Source organism: Manihot esculenta, chromosome 17, assembly GCF_001659605.2.
Source record: "Manihot esculenta cultivar AM560-2 chromosome 17, M.esculenta_v8, whole genome shotgun sequence".
NCBI classification, from domain to species: Eukaryota; Viridiplantae; Streptophyta; class Magnoliopsida; order Malpighiales; family Euphorbiaceae; genus Manihot; species Manihot esculenta.
In genome coordinates this window covers 13,780,591-13,800,077 of record NC_035177.2, presented here as the reverse complement: position 1 = coordinate 13,800,077, position 19,487 = coordinate 13,780,591, and the positions used below count along the sequence as shown (strand labels likewise).

At 34.1% G+C, this 19,487-nt stretch overlaps 1 protein-coding gene across 1 annotated transcript; it reads left to right on the top strand.

The window, feature by feature from the left end:
• Positions 1-249: 249 nt before the first annotated feature.
• LOC110604816 (regulator of nonsense transcripts 1 homolog) lies at positions 250-19,069 on the top strand. Its single transcript, XM_043952251.1, has 29 exons — positions 250-1,005; positions 3,536-3,787; positions 3,864-4,034; positions 4,150-4,200; positions 4,364-4,456; positions 4,616-4,711; positions 4,875-4,925; positions 5,017-5,135; positions 5,785-5,893; positions 6,409-6,531; positions 6,613-6,684; positions 7,919-7,990; positions 8,072-8,138; positions 10,622-10,764; positions 10,840-10,911; positions 10,997-11,125; positions 11,863-12,018; positions 12,382-12,495; positions 12,566-12,664; positions 12,834-12,911; positions 14,004-14,138; positions 14,492-14,566; positions 14,717-14,834; positions 15,051-15,424; positions 16,032-16,094; positions 16,183-16,254; positions 17,671-17,802; positions 17,881-18,000; positions 18,192-19,069. Exons 1-29 carry the CDS (start codon positions 478-480, stop codon positions 18,318-18,320), a joined length of 3,813 nt encoding a protein of 1,270 aa, XP_043808186.1. The 5' UTR covers positions 250-477; the 3' UTR covers positions 18,321-19,069.
• The last annotated feature ends 418 nt before the right edge of the window (positions 19,070-19,487 follow it).

The following is a 19,487-nucleotide window of genomic DNA, read 5'->3' as shown; positions in this document are numbered from 1 at the left end:
ATATAGTTTACAGGAAAAATAAATTTATTTAACGGAGTTAAAATTGAAAATATTATTCAAATTTTGAAAATGGAGATTATTTTGTAGGTTCTGATGAATAAGTTATTATTATTTATTTTGGAAGGAATTATTTTTTTCAAATATTAATAGGTTTGGAGTGGTTTTGTTTAATCTTAAAAATAAAAACTTCTGCCTCACGTGCTATTTCGACCAAAACCTTCATCCAATCATCGCAGCGCGATACATTCTTCCCCTTCGCGACATCTACACACAATACAATTACACATAACTCATTTCTTTACTCTCTCCCTCCATCTTCTCACCTCTTTATTCCTTTCGCTCACCAAACCCTAACCCTAACCCCTCTTTTTATTTATCTTCTTCTCTTCCAATCTCAAAACCCCTGCAAACCTAACCCTAATCTGCAATTCTCCGAGAAAATTGACGTCGTAAAACTTGTATTTCCTAAATATCTTCATGGATTCGGAGCAGAGCAACCTATATGAAACGGCATCGCAGCCCGACACAGGGACTGACGCCTACACTTTCTTGGAATTCAATACCCAGGGCGAATCTGACTTCGACTATTCCGAATTTCGCTCTCCGGTGGCCTGGCCGACACCATCGGATTCCCTTGCGGCTACTTCCTCCTCCTCCGCCATAGACCCCACTACGTCCGACCACCGTGCCGCTGCTTCCTCGTCCGACCATCACTCTGATTCCCCTGCAGCCTCCCCTGTGTCATCCAAAGCAGCACGCAGTGGCGTTGGAGGCAATAGTCAGGGGGTTGATGGGATAGTGGCTGGCATGGGAGGGTTGAATTTTGAGGAAACCGGGGACGAGGATGGATATGAGTTCGGGAAAGGGGATTTTACAGAACATGCGTGTAGGTACTGTGGGGTTTCGAATCCGGCTTGTGTCGTGAGGTGTAATGTTCCATCGTGTAGGAAGTGGTTTTGTAATTCTAGAGGGAACACGTCGGGGTCCCATATTGTCAATCACCTGGTGAGTATTTGTGCTTGTGTGTGTTTCTGTTTGATATGGGGTTTCTTATTCTGATGTATTTATCTATTATTCTTTTTTTTTTAAATTTTTTTTGGGGTGAGGGGTGAGACATGTTAGATTATTTCAATTTATTTTCGTACATGTGTGTGTTATAATTTGAGCAACTAGCTCATCATTGTTGGTATTTGTAATGTGAAACTTGTTTTGAATATAAATGCGTGATATAGGAGGAGAAAAACCGGCAAGTTTATTTGGAATTTTTGCGTTATTTGGGCATCTGTAATTTCCTCTTTTTTTTCCTCCCTTTTTTTTTCTGGGAAAGTTTTGGCAAGTAGGTAATTAGTGAAATTTATTGGGTCTTGCTTCATGTGGACGTCATTGCTATTGAACTGATTGCACTGAAATGTACTGTTGAGTTTTTCTGGAGGTATCTGGTGCTTATGCCAGGAAAAAATGCAGTGGAAATACAACAAATAAAAAATGAAAGGTTTTATCCTTGGGGTTTTTTAACTGACGGGTACTTTTCTGAGTATTTATCAAAAGCTTAGAGTGGTATATGGTGAATTCTCTTATAACTTGGAATTAATAGGCTTGAAGATATGGGGATGGTAGGTTGTAGTACCAGTACAGGCCAGGAATGTTTATTGTCTAAATGCATACTTGCACGTACTTTAGTACTTTTGCCTATCAAATACCTCAATTTTGCCAAATTCATAGTTTTAAAGTAGTGTTTAAAAGTAAATTTTCAAATCCATGGGTAAATCTATGGTTTTAAAGTTGTGTTTAAAAGTATTTCAAATCTATAGTTTTAAAGTTGTGTTTAAAAATATATATTCTTTTAAATTTTAGGTGTTTAAAATAATGTTTTTAAAAGTTTAGGCGTTCAAAAGTAATATTTTTTAAAATTTAGGTGCTTATTAGATCACGATGTTGATAGGCAAAAATGTCAAAGAACAGGTGTGTAAATATGCATTTTGCCAATGTGTATTACACATAATGGTGCTTCAAGTTGAGGTTGACTAGAAGCAATCCAAGGTTGCGTTTGGCATTCTGTTTTTTTTTTTTTTGGTTTCTTTAAATCGTAAAACTAGTGAATTTGCCTGTTATTTTCATTCTCATATTTCTTTTTTCCCTTTTGCTGAAATCTATTTATTTTTCTCTCCTAACCAAAAATAGTTAATTTTCCCCCTTCCTTTCTTTTCTTATCACAACTACCAATAATTGTTCTATTTTGCCTTTCCATGGTTTTCAAATTCATCATAGCACTATCATGGGACCAACATATCAAAATAGATTATCAGCAATGGTGGGCAATCATCAGAAACTACCATTGCAATACCATCAAATTTCTAGAGACAATACTCACCATATGATCACCCAATAGTCATCCAAATTCATGCTGTTACAAAGAAGGAAAAGCAGTGTTGATATCAATTAATTCTTAGCTATTAGGTGAGAGACTAAGGGAGATAGCAATGTTGGAGAGAGCAATTGGAAGATGCTGATCATCATTGGGGTGGGTTGGGTTGTGCATGTTTGTGTTAGGGCATGGTTTTAAAAAACGGCTGGTATGTAACAGGTTTTGGGGGTTCGTTACCCATTACCCCGTTGTATAACGCCCCCCTTGAGTTGCAAGCGTCGTTACCCTTACATATTGAAATTCTTTTAAATCTTTCATTTTCTGCCCCTATTCTCATTTTTATCAGTTTCCACATGTTTCAGCAGCTTCAAAGGCAATATTTTTTAAGTTTTCTCTTCCCTTTCTCTTTCAAATTTCAATCTTCTTTGCATATTTCTCATATGAGCTTGATCCATCATAAACTAATGTATTTCCAATTTTATTTCCTCTAAAAAGTTATTAAATCTTTTGAACTTTAGTTTTTATTTGCTTTTTTTTTTCCCTAAATTTTTGTGAATTAAAGTGTTAGTTTTGAGTTTAAATTGTACTTTGAGCTATTAGTTTACTCGATCTATAAAGTTTGTGTTAGTTTTTCTTATTTTAAATTATATGCTGATTAACTTGAGTTAAATAATCTATATTTATTGTATTTATGTTTATTATGCATTTGTATACATTATTCTAAATTAAATCTAATCAATATTATTTCATTTTATGAACTTTGCAAATTTGTTTGAAAAATTTGCGTAGCTCCAGGCCGTTACCATTACATCACAGCTGTTATAGGCCATTGCGACCGCGATTTAAAACCATGGTTTAGGGAGCTTCTCCTCTTAAAAATGTTTTTGAAAAAGGTGTAAAAAAATGTCTGGAGTTCGTCTAACACAAGTTCCATTTAATGAAAATAAATCAGAAAAAGAAGCCAAAGTTTTATGGTTCATAGTACCATAAGCAACCTTTTCCGATTCTCTGAGTTATCTCTCATCTCATCCATGTTAACATTTTGAATACATTAACATGATATGTTAGTTTCTGGATGTATTTTAAACGGATTGAATTTGCAAAGTAGTAGCATGTTTTTATCTTCTTTCTGGCTGCAAGAGAAGTTCATTTTGTTGGATCTTTTTACAGGTTCGTGCAAAACATAAGGAAGTTTGTCTCCATAAAGACAGTCCTCTCGGGGAAACCATACTTGAATGCTACAACTGTGGATGTCGAAATGTTTTCCTTCTTGGATTTATATCGGCCAAGACAGAAAGTGTTGTTGTTCTCCTCTGTAGGGAACCCTGCTTGAATGTCAATGCATTGAAGGACATGAACTGGGATCTGAGTCAGTGGTGTCCCCTTATTGATGATAGGTGCTTTCTACAGTGGCTTGTCAAGGTTGGTCGTGTTATTATTTTAATTACAATTTATTGTTTCAAAAATTTTTAATGTATTGGACAATTGTACTTTGCAGGTCCCTTCTGAACAGGAGCAACTGAGGGCACGCCAAATAAGTGCTCAGCAAATAAACAAAGTAGAAGAACTTTGGAAAACAAATCCTGATGCAACCCTTGAAGATCTTGAGAAGCCTGGTGTTGATGATGAGCCTCAGCCTGTAGCTTTGAAGTATGAAGACGCGTATCAGGTGCCTTCTTGAGTGACTATTGCAACATTCAGTATGGTTGTAAATTGTAGTGTAGATGACATAACAGATTATTTTTGACTGCTAACTGATGACGTGGTGATGATTTCTTTTGCAGTATCAAAATGTATTTGCTCCACTAATTAAGCTTGAGGCAGATTATGATAAAGTATGCATCACATCTTAACAGCTCTTATCTCTTCATACCTTTCTAGGGCTTTTTACTATATTCCAGAACAATATATTTAGTAAAACATGTAATTTTTTTATGTTGCTTTTTCTTTGAATATTGCATGCCGTGCCACCATCTTATCAGAAGTAATTTCTTACAGATGATGAAAGAGTCTCAAAGCAAGGACAATGTCACAATACGATGGGATATTGGTCTGAACAAGAAGCGAATTGCATATTTTGTTTTCCCGAAGGTGCTTGCTTTTGCTTCTCTTACTCAATTTTTAAGTTCCATACTAATTTGGCAGTGGCGCTTTATTATTTTCAGGTTGCTATGTAGTTTTTTTATTTTACATGTTACTATATCTATCTTCCATTTCATGCTAGCTGAACTGGTTATTCTTACATTCTAGGAGGATAATGAGATTCGTCTTGTACCTGGTGATGAGTTGCGACTGCGTTATTCTGGAGATGCTGCTCATCCAGCTTGGCAGTCAGTTGGGCATGTGGTATTTACTCTCTTCCTATCTTAAACTTGATGTTTATTCTTTTTTTAATTCAATATTTGATTGTTGTTAGTTGACAGTTCAAATTTTGTAGTTTTCTACCTCATATCTACAGGCAATACAATGCTAATAGCCATATGCTAAAGTTACTTTTCTGTTCTTCTAGATCAAGTTAACTGCACAGGAGGAAGTAGCACTTGAGCTTCGTGCTAGTCAGGTATCTATTTTAGCATGGTTTATTCATTTTTTTGTCTCTGGCTTCTTGGGAAGTATGTTGATACCAGTGCAAAATTTATTTTTATATGCAGGGGGTTCCTGTTGATGTGAACCATGGCTTCAGTGTTGATTTTGTGTGGAAGAGTACAAGCTTTGATCGGATGCAAGGGGCAATGAAAACTTTTGCTGTGGATGAAACAAGTGTTAGTGGGTAGGTTGGCTGATTTAAGCTTCATATTTGGATTCTAGCAAAAAGTTTATTGTTGTGTGAACTATATCAATCTTGTTGACACACAGTAATAGGTTTAGGAGAATAAAGCAGTGTGGGAACAGTAAGTGTGCATACAAATGTATCTCACATGCACAGAGTGTTGATAAGAACAGTCTGCTGGTTTTGCAGCTTTTAGTTTGTATTCTGTCATTTTGCTGTCTCGTTTGTGTTTAATTTTGGGATGGGGCACAAGTTGCTGGACACTATAATCAAACTCCCCCATCTTGTGCTAACTAATGGTTAAAGTGTGACTATCGGTAGTTTGTAATGTCATTTCTTGAATTGTCACAAATGTGAAAAACGTTATCTTCATCAGCCTGTCGCTTCATTGCTCTCTCTCTCTCTCTCTATATATATATATATATATATGTATATATATATATATATATATTTATTTATTTATTTCAACATTGAACTCAACTTTGGATTGGAGACTGAGTCGGCCTTACCAATTCTTTGCATGATAGGCTGGTCTTGGGCCTATGTGTTTAGTTCCCTTCATTACCATGGAAGTTCAGTGTGGAGTTTTTACTTCTCATGAATTTGGCAAAAATTCATTTTGGAATTTTTAATGCTGCTATTCATGCAGGTATATATATCACCATCTGTTGGGTCATGAGGTTGAGAATCAAAATGTTCGTAATACACTCCCACGTCGTTTTGGTGCTCCTGGTCTTCCAGAGCTGAATGCATCTCAAGTATGCTATCTTCATTTTGGATGATAGTGCTGTTATTTCTCATTCTGATTTTGAAGCTGTAGTTAATTGAAAATCTTTGCACGTGACTTGATTATGCCAAACAGTTTTATTCTTGGAACTGCTAAATATCATAATGTTTGCAGAGGAAATTTTAGAAACATGTTCATAATCTTCATATCCTGTACTTTAAATTGCATAATATACAACTGTTGAATTTGGTCATTCCATTAGCTTATGCTATTCAATTAGTTTTTGCTTGTAATGCTCCTGACCCATATCTCATTTCCTTATTATGAACTAGTTTGCAGCTTTTTCTGCCTTCATCGTAAAATGTTGACATGGTTCTAGTTTCCAAATACAAGTTCTTTGCATCTGAGAGACTGAGATCCAGTTGGAAGTTTATATTTCAATGCATGCGGTCACTGATGTTTATTTATTTATGTTCAATTTTGAATAGAAATCCCTTGATTTGATGGTATTGCCATGCATAATCTTTTACCTTTTTCCATTGTCAGGTTTTTGCCGTAAAAAGTGTTCTTCAAAGACCTATAAGCTTGATTCAAGGTCCACCTGGCACAGGGAAAACAGTTACTTCTGCTGCCATTGTTTATCACATGGCCAAACAGGGTCAGGGACAGGTAATTCTCTAAAATAGTTGATGTAATTCATATTCTAATATTTGATCACTCTTCCTTATGGTACTTGCATTCCTATATTAGGTTTTGGTATGTGCCCCAAGTAATGTGGCTGTAGACCAACTAGCTGAGAAGATAAGTGCCACTGGCTTAAAGGTAAAAATGCAAACCACTGGCTTATGAAACAAAACTAGTATTGTGGCCCGTTGCATTCTTTTTCATCTGACCATCATTATTTGTTTTAATGTGGTAACTTTCATAGTGTTGTTAAGTTATTTACACGATCTCATTCATTTATTTTCTTCTTCTTTTTGTACTTTTGTTTTCTTTAGGGGTGTAAATTAACTGAGTTAAGTCGAGTTTTGAAGAGCTCAAGTTTGTTTTGTTAAAATTTTTTTGAGCTTGAGCTTATTTCGAACTTGAACTAAGTATTAATAAGCTCAACCTTGATTTGTTTAGCTGACAAGCTTAGACTAGTCGAGCTTTTTATCAAGCTTAATCTCGAATAATTCATGAACAGTTCAATTTATTTACAGGCATAATGAGTTTTAGTTTAAAACTAAATAATTTTAGTCAATATATACAAGTTAGAGCTCTTAAATCTTAATGACCCGAATATCTACTAGCTCTAAGCCTAATTCTCTAAGGCTAATTAAACTATGCAAAGCTGAACTTAGAAAAATTGGGTTTTGGCCCATGAAAGTTTGTGCGGGTTTGAACTTAGTTCTCTTTTGACATTAATCTTGGCTTGCTTAACGAGATGACTCACAAGTCTATTCGTGAGCCTACACATGAACTCTGAAACGAGCCGAGCTCATGAGTCTTAACGAGTCGAATAATGTGGAGCACAAGCTTTGGCTCGTATACTAAATGAGTCTAAAAATTAAGCTCGAGCTTGACTCGTTTAGAAATTGATCGAGCCCGATCAAGCTTTTATTGAGCCAATCTCGAATAGTTCACTTATAGTTTAGTTTATTTACACCCCATAGTTATCTTTGATGGTTGAAATTTGTATATGGCATGATATTACTTTAATTCTCTGCAATGCTAATATTTCTTCCATGTTAGTGAGCATGATGTTGCCCCCTGTTTTTGAGTATGGATTTCTTGCATTTTGTTGATACATCTAGCAAGTTTAAAACATCCTTCTGTATATGTAATTCTAATTGGTTCTCATGTTTATTTTGTTATCATTTATCATACAAGTGTTCTAGTTTTAAACGGTTTATATTCTCCGAGTAATTGATTTGTGCTTAATATTTTATTGTCAATTTGCTATGGTAGTGCAACGCCAAAGTGTACTTTTAGCATTATTAATTGTAAGGTAATACATGTGGCTTAATGTTAGTTTTTATTTGATCTTTTTTTTTTTTTTTAAAATTCAACTAAGGTTGTTCGCCTTTGTGCTAAATCAAGGGAAGCTGTAAGTTCGCCTGTTGAGCATCTGACCCTCCACTATCAGGTTTGTTTATTTGTGATATTTATTGCTTTTGTGTCTATGTTTTTCCTGTGGTGGTTGGTTAACGTCACAAATTTTTGGCAGGTTAGACATCTGGACACTTCTGAAAAGAGTGAACTTCACAAGTTACAGCAATTGAAAGATGAACAAGGTGCGTCCTTGTTTTAATCTTTTTAAAACTTTTTTGTAGTCCTATTTTCTTTTTTTTCATATTATTAATGGCTTGTTAGTTGGACCTCTTGCATTCAAGAATTTGTCACCTTGAATTGGAACTCGGATGAACTGGATAAAATTCCTGAAGGCTTGTTGCTTTGTTGATTTTGTGCATTGTTCTTTTAGAGTTTAACTAGCTTTTGAAGCACATTCGTTGCAAACTCATAATTTTACTTGTGATGTGCATATAAATCTTAATTTAATTTATAATTCATAATTTTACATTTAAATTTTAAATATTAAGTCTAAGTATTCCAATTAAAATACTAATTTTAATGTCGGTTCAGTTAATTCTTTAAATAAAAATATTTATTGATGTAGACAATATTGTATTCATTGGACTATGTTTTTTTGTAATGCTAATTTAACAGTTTACATATGATATTGATGAACACTTAGAATGTTTAAAAGTTAAAATGGCATGCAACTGGTTCATGGTGTTAACTACTTGCAAACACTATCCTTTTCTGTAGAGAAAATAAATTTGGTTTTTGCTATATAACTATCTTTTTTGATTGTTCAAATCTGTTTTTTTGTGTAGTGAGTCTCTAATAGCTAGGTAAACGTAAACTGCGGTTGTTTTGTGCAATTAAAAACTAGATACAATTTAAACCAGTACTCTATGATTTAGCTCCTTATCACGTAAGGGACAGCTTTCATTTTCATCAAACGGGTGCAATGAGGCTTTATGATGTCATATTGTCCTGCTTCTGTTAATGGAATGGTGATGTGGCAACTTCTTATTTCATTTAGTTTTAGTGTTTGTCGACATTCTGATAAGAGACACAGAAAAAGTGATGACAAGTCACAGTATACCAATTAGATGAGAATGAAGGTTTTATTCCTCAATTATAATGTTACATATGATTTTGAAATTCAATGGAAAGTATTATAGGAATGCATTTTTATATGATCTTTTTTTGTTGAATTGGAATATATTACTGCAGATATAAGTTAATGGAAGTGGGAGCATATCAATAAAATAAGAAATTATAAATCTGACTGAGTAAGGAAGAAAGTGAGACTTACTATGAACATTCTGTTATTGTAGTTTCATAATTTTGTCTTTCTGTAATACGAAAATTTATTTAAGTTTTTTCCTTGGAAGTTTTGTAACTTTGACATCTTTTAGTTGTGAAATGTTGTTAGAGGTAAATAGTGCTCATGTATGTCATTTAACACAACCTTGGATTCAGGTTTTGATTTTTCTTGGGATAAATATAATCTTTTATATTTCAATGAGTTTCACATTGACATGTTTAAATGTTTGGCTTATTTCATTTTATTTGTCCTTAGTAAGATAAGACCTATTTAATTTTAGTGCTATTAAGTATTAATTAATATGTTCTATTTCTTGAGCAAACTCTCCTCAGTTGATTTTTTTAGTTTCTCTTTTATATTATTTACATGATATTATATCTATTTATATAATTTATATTGTATTTTTTTTTGACTAGTGACATTATTTATGATGTGATCTATCTATGTATAATTAATTTAAATTAATGTGTAATCTTAAGAAATTATGTATATGCTTTTTGTTAATTACTTGTAGATTTAGAATTAGGTTCGTTGTTCTATTGATAGTTGTAATTGCTATGTTGTTATTTGTGTATTTCCTTGTCTTTTACATTGTTAAACTTGATAGAATTTTAAATCAAAATTTTCAATTCAAATATTCTCCTTTTAAGAGTTTAAGAATAATAAAAAAATTAGAAATAGAATTATATTAGAATTTTCTTATAGGGTTGAATATATCCCTTTCTGCAACATTAATTTAAAGTTTTTCAATGTATCCCTTTCTGCAATATTAATTTTATATTTATCTGATTAAAATTTCCAGTATGATGCTAATGCTGTTTATCCATGCTGTTATACAAACCAAATTCAAGGAGGTGGCGAATTTTGTAACCCATTCACTGCATCATTCAATATATTTAATATCTATTAAATTTATTGTTTTTTCTTTCCAATGGTGATGAGGATGATTAATGTAATAAGCTAACTTGAGGTTACTCTTGGAGTATTTAATATTTTTATTTTAAAATAATTTTACAATCAAATTAGGGTACTTGTGTATTACTTATGAAGTTAGCATAGGATTGTAATGGGAAAAGAATTTCCTCTTGTTTAAATGCTTAGTAATGTGTTGTTTCTTCATTTGTTTTAAATTATATAGATCATTCCTCACTATTATCATAAGCAAAACTTCGATACAACACGCTTCTAGTGTATAATGCTGTAGAATTTTTAATACTTTGTGTGCAAATGGTATAATTCCAATTTCTATTTGTGTTCTATTTTTGATTTCATTTTTGTTGGAAATCTGAGTTTCAATTGAAAGTTCTGAAGTGGAGTTTTGACCTTGATCTATTTACTTTAATTTTTACCTTCTCTGCCTAACCCTTGCTATATTAACAGGAGAACTATCCAGCAGTGATGAGAAAAAATACAAAGCACTAAAGCGAGCAACAGAGAGGGAGATTTCTCAAAGTGCTGATGTCATTTGTTGCACATGTGTTGGTGCTGGAGATCCTCGACTGGCCAATTTTAGGTTCCGCCAGGTAAATGCAGCTTTTATGAACCTTTGATTATTGATGAGCATTCAGAGGCTTATAGACCTTTTTATCCTGTTTTAGGTGCTTATCGATGAGTCTACTCAGGCAACAGAACCTGAGTGTCTTATTCCTTTAGTTCTCGGGGCAAAGCAGGTACTTGAGATCACTACTTGAACATGCACTAGCATGCAATACCATCACTTTTTTCTTTTTGGTCTGATGAGAAGCCCTCTATTAGGTTGTCCTTGTTGGTGATCATTGCCAGCTTGGCCCGGTCATTATGTGCAAGAAAGCAGCTCGTGCAGGGCTAGCTCAGTCTCTGTTTGAACGTCTTGTTCTACTTGGTGTGAAACCTATTAGATTGCAGGTACTATCCTGTTTCATTTGCCTTTTTTGTTTTTGGCTTTCTTTATGTGCATGTGAAGAGTTCTTTTTTCTTTATGGAAGTGGAGCATCCTTAGATACTGGTAATGCTTTCTTGTCTGTACTGCACTTCTGCTTGATGTGCCAATTTCATTTGACCATCTGTAAGATTCTGTTTCTCGATTCAGTTTAGGTGTTTATGAGATGGGAGATCGTATATTTCATTATTTCTATAAGCAAGTATTTGTTATTGAGGTGAGATGCTTGAGATATTTATCTGGGTTCCTAGTTTATGTTTGATATCTGTCATCTATGTTACAAGACATCTACACCATATGCAATTTGTTGCATACGATGGTTTAATCAGAATTTTACATGCTGATGAAACTATTGACCTTTTTAGAGAATTCAAATTAGATTTTGGTGTATATGTAAGATTACTATGACTCGGAAGCTAATACTGGTTCATGATAAAGTTTTTATTTTTAGGTACAGATGTTAATATTATAATAATCATGAAATTTATGTCGTCCTGTGCTTGTCATGATTATTACAATTTTTTTTGATAGAGATGCGAGTATATTACTAGTAAGGCCAATTATATTTTTTTGTTGATTTGATGTGCTGATAATCTTCAGATGTTTCTGCAGTTTTCTTGTCCTCAGCTTTTATTTCTTAAAATTGTTTTTTTGAAGAATGTTTCCACTATGACATACATTGTTTTCTACTGTGGAATTTCAGGTTCAATATCGCATGCATCCGTCTCTCTCAGAATTTCCATCTAACAGCTTTTACGAAGGTACCCTGCAAAATGGAGTGACTGTGAATGAGAGACAATCATCAGGAATTGATTTTCCTTGGCCTGTGCCTAATCGTCCTATGTTCTTCTACGTCCAGGTATACATAGCTGTCTGTCATCTATGTTATGTTGCAGTTAATATAGACTTTTGGAACTTAAAAAACCTTTCATTTCCACTGTTTTGTATTAAGCTTGTGTGGTTTCTCCCTTCTGGATATAAATACATTTTTCTTTCATTGGGATTTCCAAGTTCTGCATTTTGTACTGCAGGTCATCTTACTGGTCTCCTCATAGATCAAGAAACTGGTCTCTGATTTTCTAGCCAAGTATTATTGGAAATTAATTATTCTAATAATTTTTAATAAAATACGTAAAGAATTTTAATGAAAGTTCCAGTAGTTGCAGTTGCACTTCTCTTATATTTTCGAAGGTGTCTTTTGTAACTTATGGGTGTTCTTTAGATGGGACAAGAGGAAATAAGTGCTAGTGGAACATCCTATCTGAACCGTACTGAGGCAGCAAATGTTGAAAAGATTGTAACTACTTTCTTGAGGAGTGGTGTTGTCCCTAATCAGGTACCTTTTTCTCCATTGTTTCATTAGTGGTTTTTATGATCTATGATTTTAATGTAGTTAAACATCACAGATTGGGGTAATAACACCTTATGAAGGGCAGCGAGCATATATTGTGAACTATATGTCAAGAAATGGTGCTCTCAGACAGCAACTGTACAAAGAAATTGAGGTATATAGATTTATATGTGATTGTTGTAGTTGCAGTTGTTATATATATATATATATATATATATATATATATATATATATATATATATATATATATATATATATATATATATATATATATATATATATATTGTTTCTTGTTGCCATTTATTGTTTTACGCTTGTTACAGGTAGCAAGTGTTGATTCTTTTCAAGGAAGGGAGAAAGATTACATTATTTTGTCTTGTGTTAGGAGTAATGAGCATCAGGTTTGTTCCTATTCGTTCTAAAAAAATGATGAAACTGGAATTTGAAGGATTATAAACCAAGATCTGTAGTATTAACTGTTGATTCTTTTTTTTTCTTCTCTTGTTTACATTAAATATTTTGAAATGTTTGATTTCATTACTTTATTGATTCGCCTTAGGTTATCATTTCCTTGACACTAGTATGCATGGACATAGCTAAGTAGAAGTAAGACGGTATATATGCATTGCATTTAGCTCTTGTAGAAGGATTTGGGGGGGGGGTTTCAGTTGGATGGAGTTTTGGTGCCAAGATGCTAGCTATTCAAGTATTAGGTTCTATCATCTAGAGGAGAAGTTTAATAAATGATGTAATTTATAGGATCAAAATAAGATGGATGAAATCAGTGTTAGATTCATGCAAGTCAATTTGTAAGGTCATGCCAGCTATATAAATAATGTATTTCGATTCTCAATTCAAAACAAAAAAAAAAGACAACTGTGATAAACTGGAGGAGAGCAATGTGTGTTACGTGACAAATATGACAGTGAAATGTAAGGCAATGCCAGTTATAATGTAAGTGAGTTAATGTTGGACATCTAAGGTATAACATATCTACAGGATGACTGTGAGAGAAATGCTGATGTTAGGATGGATATTAGGTAACACGATGATGGATGCATTTACAATTACCATATCTGCTGGTGTGCATGTACCTCACATTGGGATAAAGCGAGGTTGTTTAAGATGGTGTGTTAATGTCCAATATTGAGCATGGAATGTTCTAGCATGGAGGTGTATAGGTTAGTGGTGGAAGGAGAGAGAAAATGCAGTGGAGGGAAGTAGTATCGAGCATAAATTTTTGTTATTGATGAGGAAATGGTTAAGAAAAAGCTGTATGGCAGAAAAGGATTAAATGCACTTTTTTCAGCAGCCATATTAAATAGAGGATGAGGGAATACTATTATTTTAGTTCAATTCAATTTTTAGCATGTAAAAGTCTGTGAAGGTCATTTAAATTTTCAGACTAGTTTTAGTTTTTACTTATTTATTTGCTGTCGAATTTCTTTGACATGAAACACGTTGTGCTTGACTGCTGCACCCCTTATTTTCAGGGTATCGGATTTCTTAATGATCCTCGGAGGCTAAATGTTGCTCTAACACGCGCTAGATATGGGATTGTCATCCTTGGGAACCCCAAAGTTCTGAGCAAACAGCCTCTATGGAATAGCTTATTGACTCACTACAAGGTATGTCTATTATCATCTTTCAGTTTTTAAACTGGTCCATATTGTTTGTTGCATTTGCCTTTCTATTGAAATTTGATGACTTAATTTCATCCATGATAACTGTACTTGTTATTAACTTAAATGCCTTTGCTAAACATCAGTGTCACATTAAAGCAATAACTCAACTCTATTTTTGTAGATAAGGTCATTGTCATTAGATATTGATTAAAATTCACTTGAATTTTGAACATCTGGTAGGGTTATGTGTGTACGTGCGTGTGTATTCTCCATATTTAACATTTGCCATAAGATTTTCTTTTCCTATTCACTACATCAAATTCTGGACAAATTTTCTAGTCTAAATGTTTCTTCAGGAACACGAGTGCTTGGTTGAAGGACCTCTAAATAACTTGAAGCAGAGTATGGTTCAATTTCAGAAGCCTAAGAAGGTATTGGTTTTCATGGAAGAAAACTGCAGTCTTCGACCTGTTGATAATTCTTTTTGTCGTTCGATTCTGCTAGTATTTTTTCTTTTTCCTGGTTCTGAGTGAGATGCTTGAGCACAAATGTGAACTAATATGGTGGTTAATATCACACAGATCTATAATGATAGGAGGCTCTTCTTCGGTGGTGGTCCTGGAATTGTGTCCAATGACAATTTTGGTTCTGTTGCTTCATCTAGCCCAAATGCTGATAGAAGAAGCTACCGTGGCAGGGGTATGCTATAGCTGGCCTATTTTGTCTTAAGTTGCAGCATTTTTTCTTGTCCTAAATGCATTTGTGTATATTGAGTCGTGCGATTGCGGTGTATAGTTAGGAATGACAGGATGATATGGCACATGCACACTATTCTGTCCTTATTTCTCTGCGCCATAAGTGTTGTGTTGGCTTATATTAGAATATGAACCAGATTTCATTATGCCTATAATTCAGGTTCATATATGCCTCCTGGACCGCCTAATGGTAACCATAAGCCAGGTGTGCATCCCACTGGTTTCCCGATGCCTAGGGTTCCCATTCCTCAATTTCATGGTGGTCCACCTTCTCAGCCATATGCTATTCCAACTCGTGGAGCTGTTCATGGGCCTGTTGGTGCTGTTCCTCATGTCCCTGCGCCAGGTAGTCGAGGTTTTGGGGCTGGGCGGGGCAATGCGGGTGCGCCTATTGGCAGTCATCTTCCTCATCAGCAAAGCACACAGCAAAACATTGGAAATATGGGATCAACATTTAACTTTCCTGCCCTGGAGAATCCAAATAGCCAGCCATCTGTGGGTGCTCCACTCTCTCAGCCTGGATATGTTAATAATGTACGTGATGCTGCTTTTATAGCTATTTATTCTTTTTTCTTCTGGATATTCCAGCCAAGATTCTTGGTGCCAAATGTAAACAATGAAATATCTCCATCTACTTTATATAAATTTTGTGCTAGAGCTATTGGCCAATACCAGTAGTTTTCTGCCATCCTGACTATATAAACTCCAACGTTTAGTATTTTTTATTTGCATTAAATTTTTAAAATTCTTCTGGTACATCTTATTAGTGGATTTCTTAAATGCGGAGGTAATAATTATACAATTTATTAGTTTAGTTGAGTTTCATGATGTATAATGATGCAAATAACCATAATTAGTCGTGCGACTAAAACTTGAGGTTTTTTAATTGATCACTAATTATTAAAGGTGTCAATCTGTATATTAACAAATTAGATATTAAATGGTCCTGGCTCAAGATATTTAGGTCCTAAAAGAAATACTAAAAGTTAACTTGAAAAGTAGTGAAATTCTTCCTTCTTTTTTCCTCCCCCCTATTCTCTTGAATCTTTCCTGATAGTGCTCTTATTTCTTTTTCTTTTGGATGCTTATTACTAGAATAACATTATTGTGTCCTGATAACCTTCTGGTTTTATATTCATAGATGCCGGGGCAAGGGCCGAGTCAAACATTTCGTGATGGATTTTCTATGGGGGGCATGTCACAAGTATGTCCCTTGTAATGTGCAAGCTTTTGGTTCTGTCATTTATTGATTGTTTTTGTTTGATGGTTGTCTTTCATTGACAATCTATCAGGACTTTTTGGGTGATGACTTCAAAAGCCAGGGATCACATGTTCCATACAATGTTGCTGACTTTTCCACCCAGGTGAATGCCATCAACTTTTTTGATGTTGCATAATTAGTACACATGTATCATTTATGCAAGCTATTGACTACATTAGCACACTGTTATTCTGAGGTACCTTACTCTGGTGTTCTCGATGATATTTTCCTATCTTTTCATTTTCCCAGATCTGGGAATTTGTCATAATGCATTTTATCTATGCTTGGAGTTCAAGTCATGGTTTCAAATCGTGGTCGCGGCCCGCGGGTAACTGAAACTGGCTATAACAGTCATAACGTAATGGTAACGGAATTTTTTTGAAAAATTTGCAAAGTTCATGAAATTAGCAAATGTTTAAGATATAATTAAAAGTAAGTTATATAACTTAATAATAAGTACAAATATATCTAATGAACACAAAATCTATAAGTTTTAAACATTATATATAATAACTAACCTCAATTATTACTAGAACGAGCATTTAGTATTTACATTATGCAAAATAATTTAAAATATTTGAAGAAACTACATTTTAATTTAAAGTCACGTTCTTTTTTATACTTAATACATATTTTTCATAAATTTTTAAACTTGTAAATTTTATATTTATATTTTATACTTAATACTTGGTTATAATTTATTATAACTTGTAAGAGCATAAAACTAATTTAATAATTAGTATTAATGATATTAGGTTATAATTCTGAATTTCTAAAGTTCTTCATTTCTAATCTAGCATTCTAAGTTTTAATTATTTTTAATTATGCATTTACTAAAAAATGATTCAAAAATATCTAAAAACTTGTGGAAAAAATTATAAAAACTTTTGTTCTGAATTTCTAATATAAGTTATCTAACATTCTAACAACTTCTAATTATTTGTATTTATGCATTCACTAAAAATGATTAAAAACATCTAAAAATTGTTGAGAAATAATAAGAACTAACTTTTTGCTCAATACCACTTAGTATCTTTGATGATTTGAGCTCTTGAACACAAGAGTTTCTAGAGAAGTTTATTAATAGCAGTTGAAGAGTCTTAAAGTTGAGAGAAAATTTAGAGAAACTTGAGAAAAAAAGGTTAAATTTTGGCTTGGGAGGAAAGTGGAATGCTTCAAATGTGAAGAAAACTGTCTTCTACCTTCAATTCATACTCTACATTGCAAGTGGTCTCTTGCAGCAATTCTAAAGATTTCTACCTGTCAAATAAAGGTAACAGCCTTTATGGCCTTTGAGTTGCGGCCAATAACGGCCATGACCATAACGTAACGGCCGTTATCGATACAATTTTTAATCGCCGTGTAATAGCTGCCTTAATGTTAATGTCTCCTTGGAAAACCTTGAAATAATGGCTGATATGTAATGTAATGGCCGTTATTTAAAATCATGGTTCCAATAGAGTAGAGGCTTCTTATGGCTTTTCACTTTGACCTTTAACACGTGCAAACTGCTGTGCAGGCATCACAAAGTGGATATGCTGTTGATTATGTGACGCAGGGGGCACAGGGTGGGTTTCCAGGCAATTTCATGAATCAGAATTCTCAAGCTGGATTTTCTCGCTTTGGTTCTGGAAATGATTTCATGTCTCAGGTTTGTTCATTGAAGAAGCCTTAGTTCTTTTGTCATATGTGGAGATCAATGTATGTCCTGATGTGCTACTCTTTGCAGGACTATATGACTCATGGATCACAGGGACTGTTTACTCAGATTGGCTTCAATGATCCCCCACAAGATGATGCATCACAGAGTCACTTTGGCATAGCTAATCCAAACCCACTTCAGTCGCAGGTTTTTCTTACACCATTATGCTGATTGAAAGAATCATAATATACAAATGTAGAAACATTTGGCCTTGAGTAGGCTCATACAGCCAAATGCTTGTAGCATGTCGGTCTTTTTATTTTGCTCCTTTTTGTCATTAATTTGGTGAGTGGTGGTTTTCCCAGTCCATTATTTTAACATGTTAAATTTAATTGCAGGGATTGATGAATTCTCTCTACTCACAACCCTTTGCTCATTACAACACACAGCCACTAAACTTGCAGTCTCAACAGCAGCCTCAGCAGGGCCAGGGGTCCCAAAACCAGAAAATCCACTACAATGGTTGAAGGGGCCATGGAAGTTTTTTTTGGCTGTGATGGGTTATAGTCTTTGCATTCAGCTTCTTGGTTTGTGCTATCATGTGTGCCCAAATTTATCTGCTGAAAGTGCAGAAAAACTTTGCCATCTTTTTGAGGTCAGTTTGACACTCTTTCCTAATCCAAGATGACCTTGGATGATAAGAATAAGAGATGACAAAGAGGGCTGTGGCTATGCTATGGGGTCCATAAGCAGATGCAAAATCTGCACATCCGAGGCTGAGAAACAAGAAGGATAACCCCTATCGCCTGCTTAAAGTTTGTGTTTTGAGAAGGTAAAAATTTATTCCAAAGGAGAGCATTACATGGCATGGTTGTGCGGAAAGGGTTCGGACATGCAGATATTGGGGCATTTTCTTTATTTGATTTACAGGGGAACCCCCATTATTTACAAAGCAGCAGTTTACCACAGATAATGTGTACAGCATGACAGGGAAAGTCGCCTAACCCTTTCAGCTCCTGACATGTAATTATACTCTTGTTATAATTGTTTAGATGATAATTTCTTAGGAATGTCCTACAGTGCAATCCCTAATACCCTTATACAGTAAGATGGAATTGGTGCAAGTGTGAAGTTGGTTTTCATATCAAAATTGGCTTTGCTTTAAATATTTAGTGAGCCCCATTGTTTTATTGGGACTATCAGAAAGTGAAGGATTGTACCATTTTAAAGCTTTTTTAAAAGTATATATAAATGGTGGTGTTGGTGATTGTGATTATTTCAGTTCCTCACACTTGGGAAATGAAAAAGATTTGGATGCTTTTATACATATTTCAGGAAGATTTCTCATTTAATGATTTCTTTATTATTATTATTTTTTTGAAAAAGTCAAGCTTTTTCGCCAACTCTTTCTTTCAATTTACTGGGTTGCTCAGCTCTCACTCGTTTATCCAATTCTAAACCAGCAAATGGAATCAACAAATGCTACCTGGAGCTACTTGGTGGTCTCTAGATCACCTCTTCACCTTATCTTATCGCTTATTTGCTATTTTTATCCCTTAATTTATTTTAAATTTGTGTTTTTTTTATTCAATAAACGATTTTGAGTTTTTCCGTCAAAGCCAAAATTTTCACTTAATTTATTTTAAATTTGCGTTCTTTTTTTTACTCAAATTACCTTGAATATTATCTACTGT

Bases quoted from the DNA above. Each gene is read 5' to 3' on its own strand.
- LOC110604816 (XM_043952251.1), top strand. From the start codon at position 478: ATGGATTCGGAGCAGAGCAACCTATATGAAACGGCATCGCAGCCCGAC. The intron at 1,006-3,535 runs GTGAGTATTTGT...ATCTTTTTACAG, and splicing joins CCCATATTGTCAATCACCTG to GTTCGTGCAAAACATAAGGA. The intron at 10,912-10,996 runs GTACTTGAGATC...GCCCTCTATTAG, and splicing joins TAGTTCTCGGGGCAAAGCAG to GTTGTCCTTGTTGGTGATCA.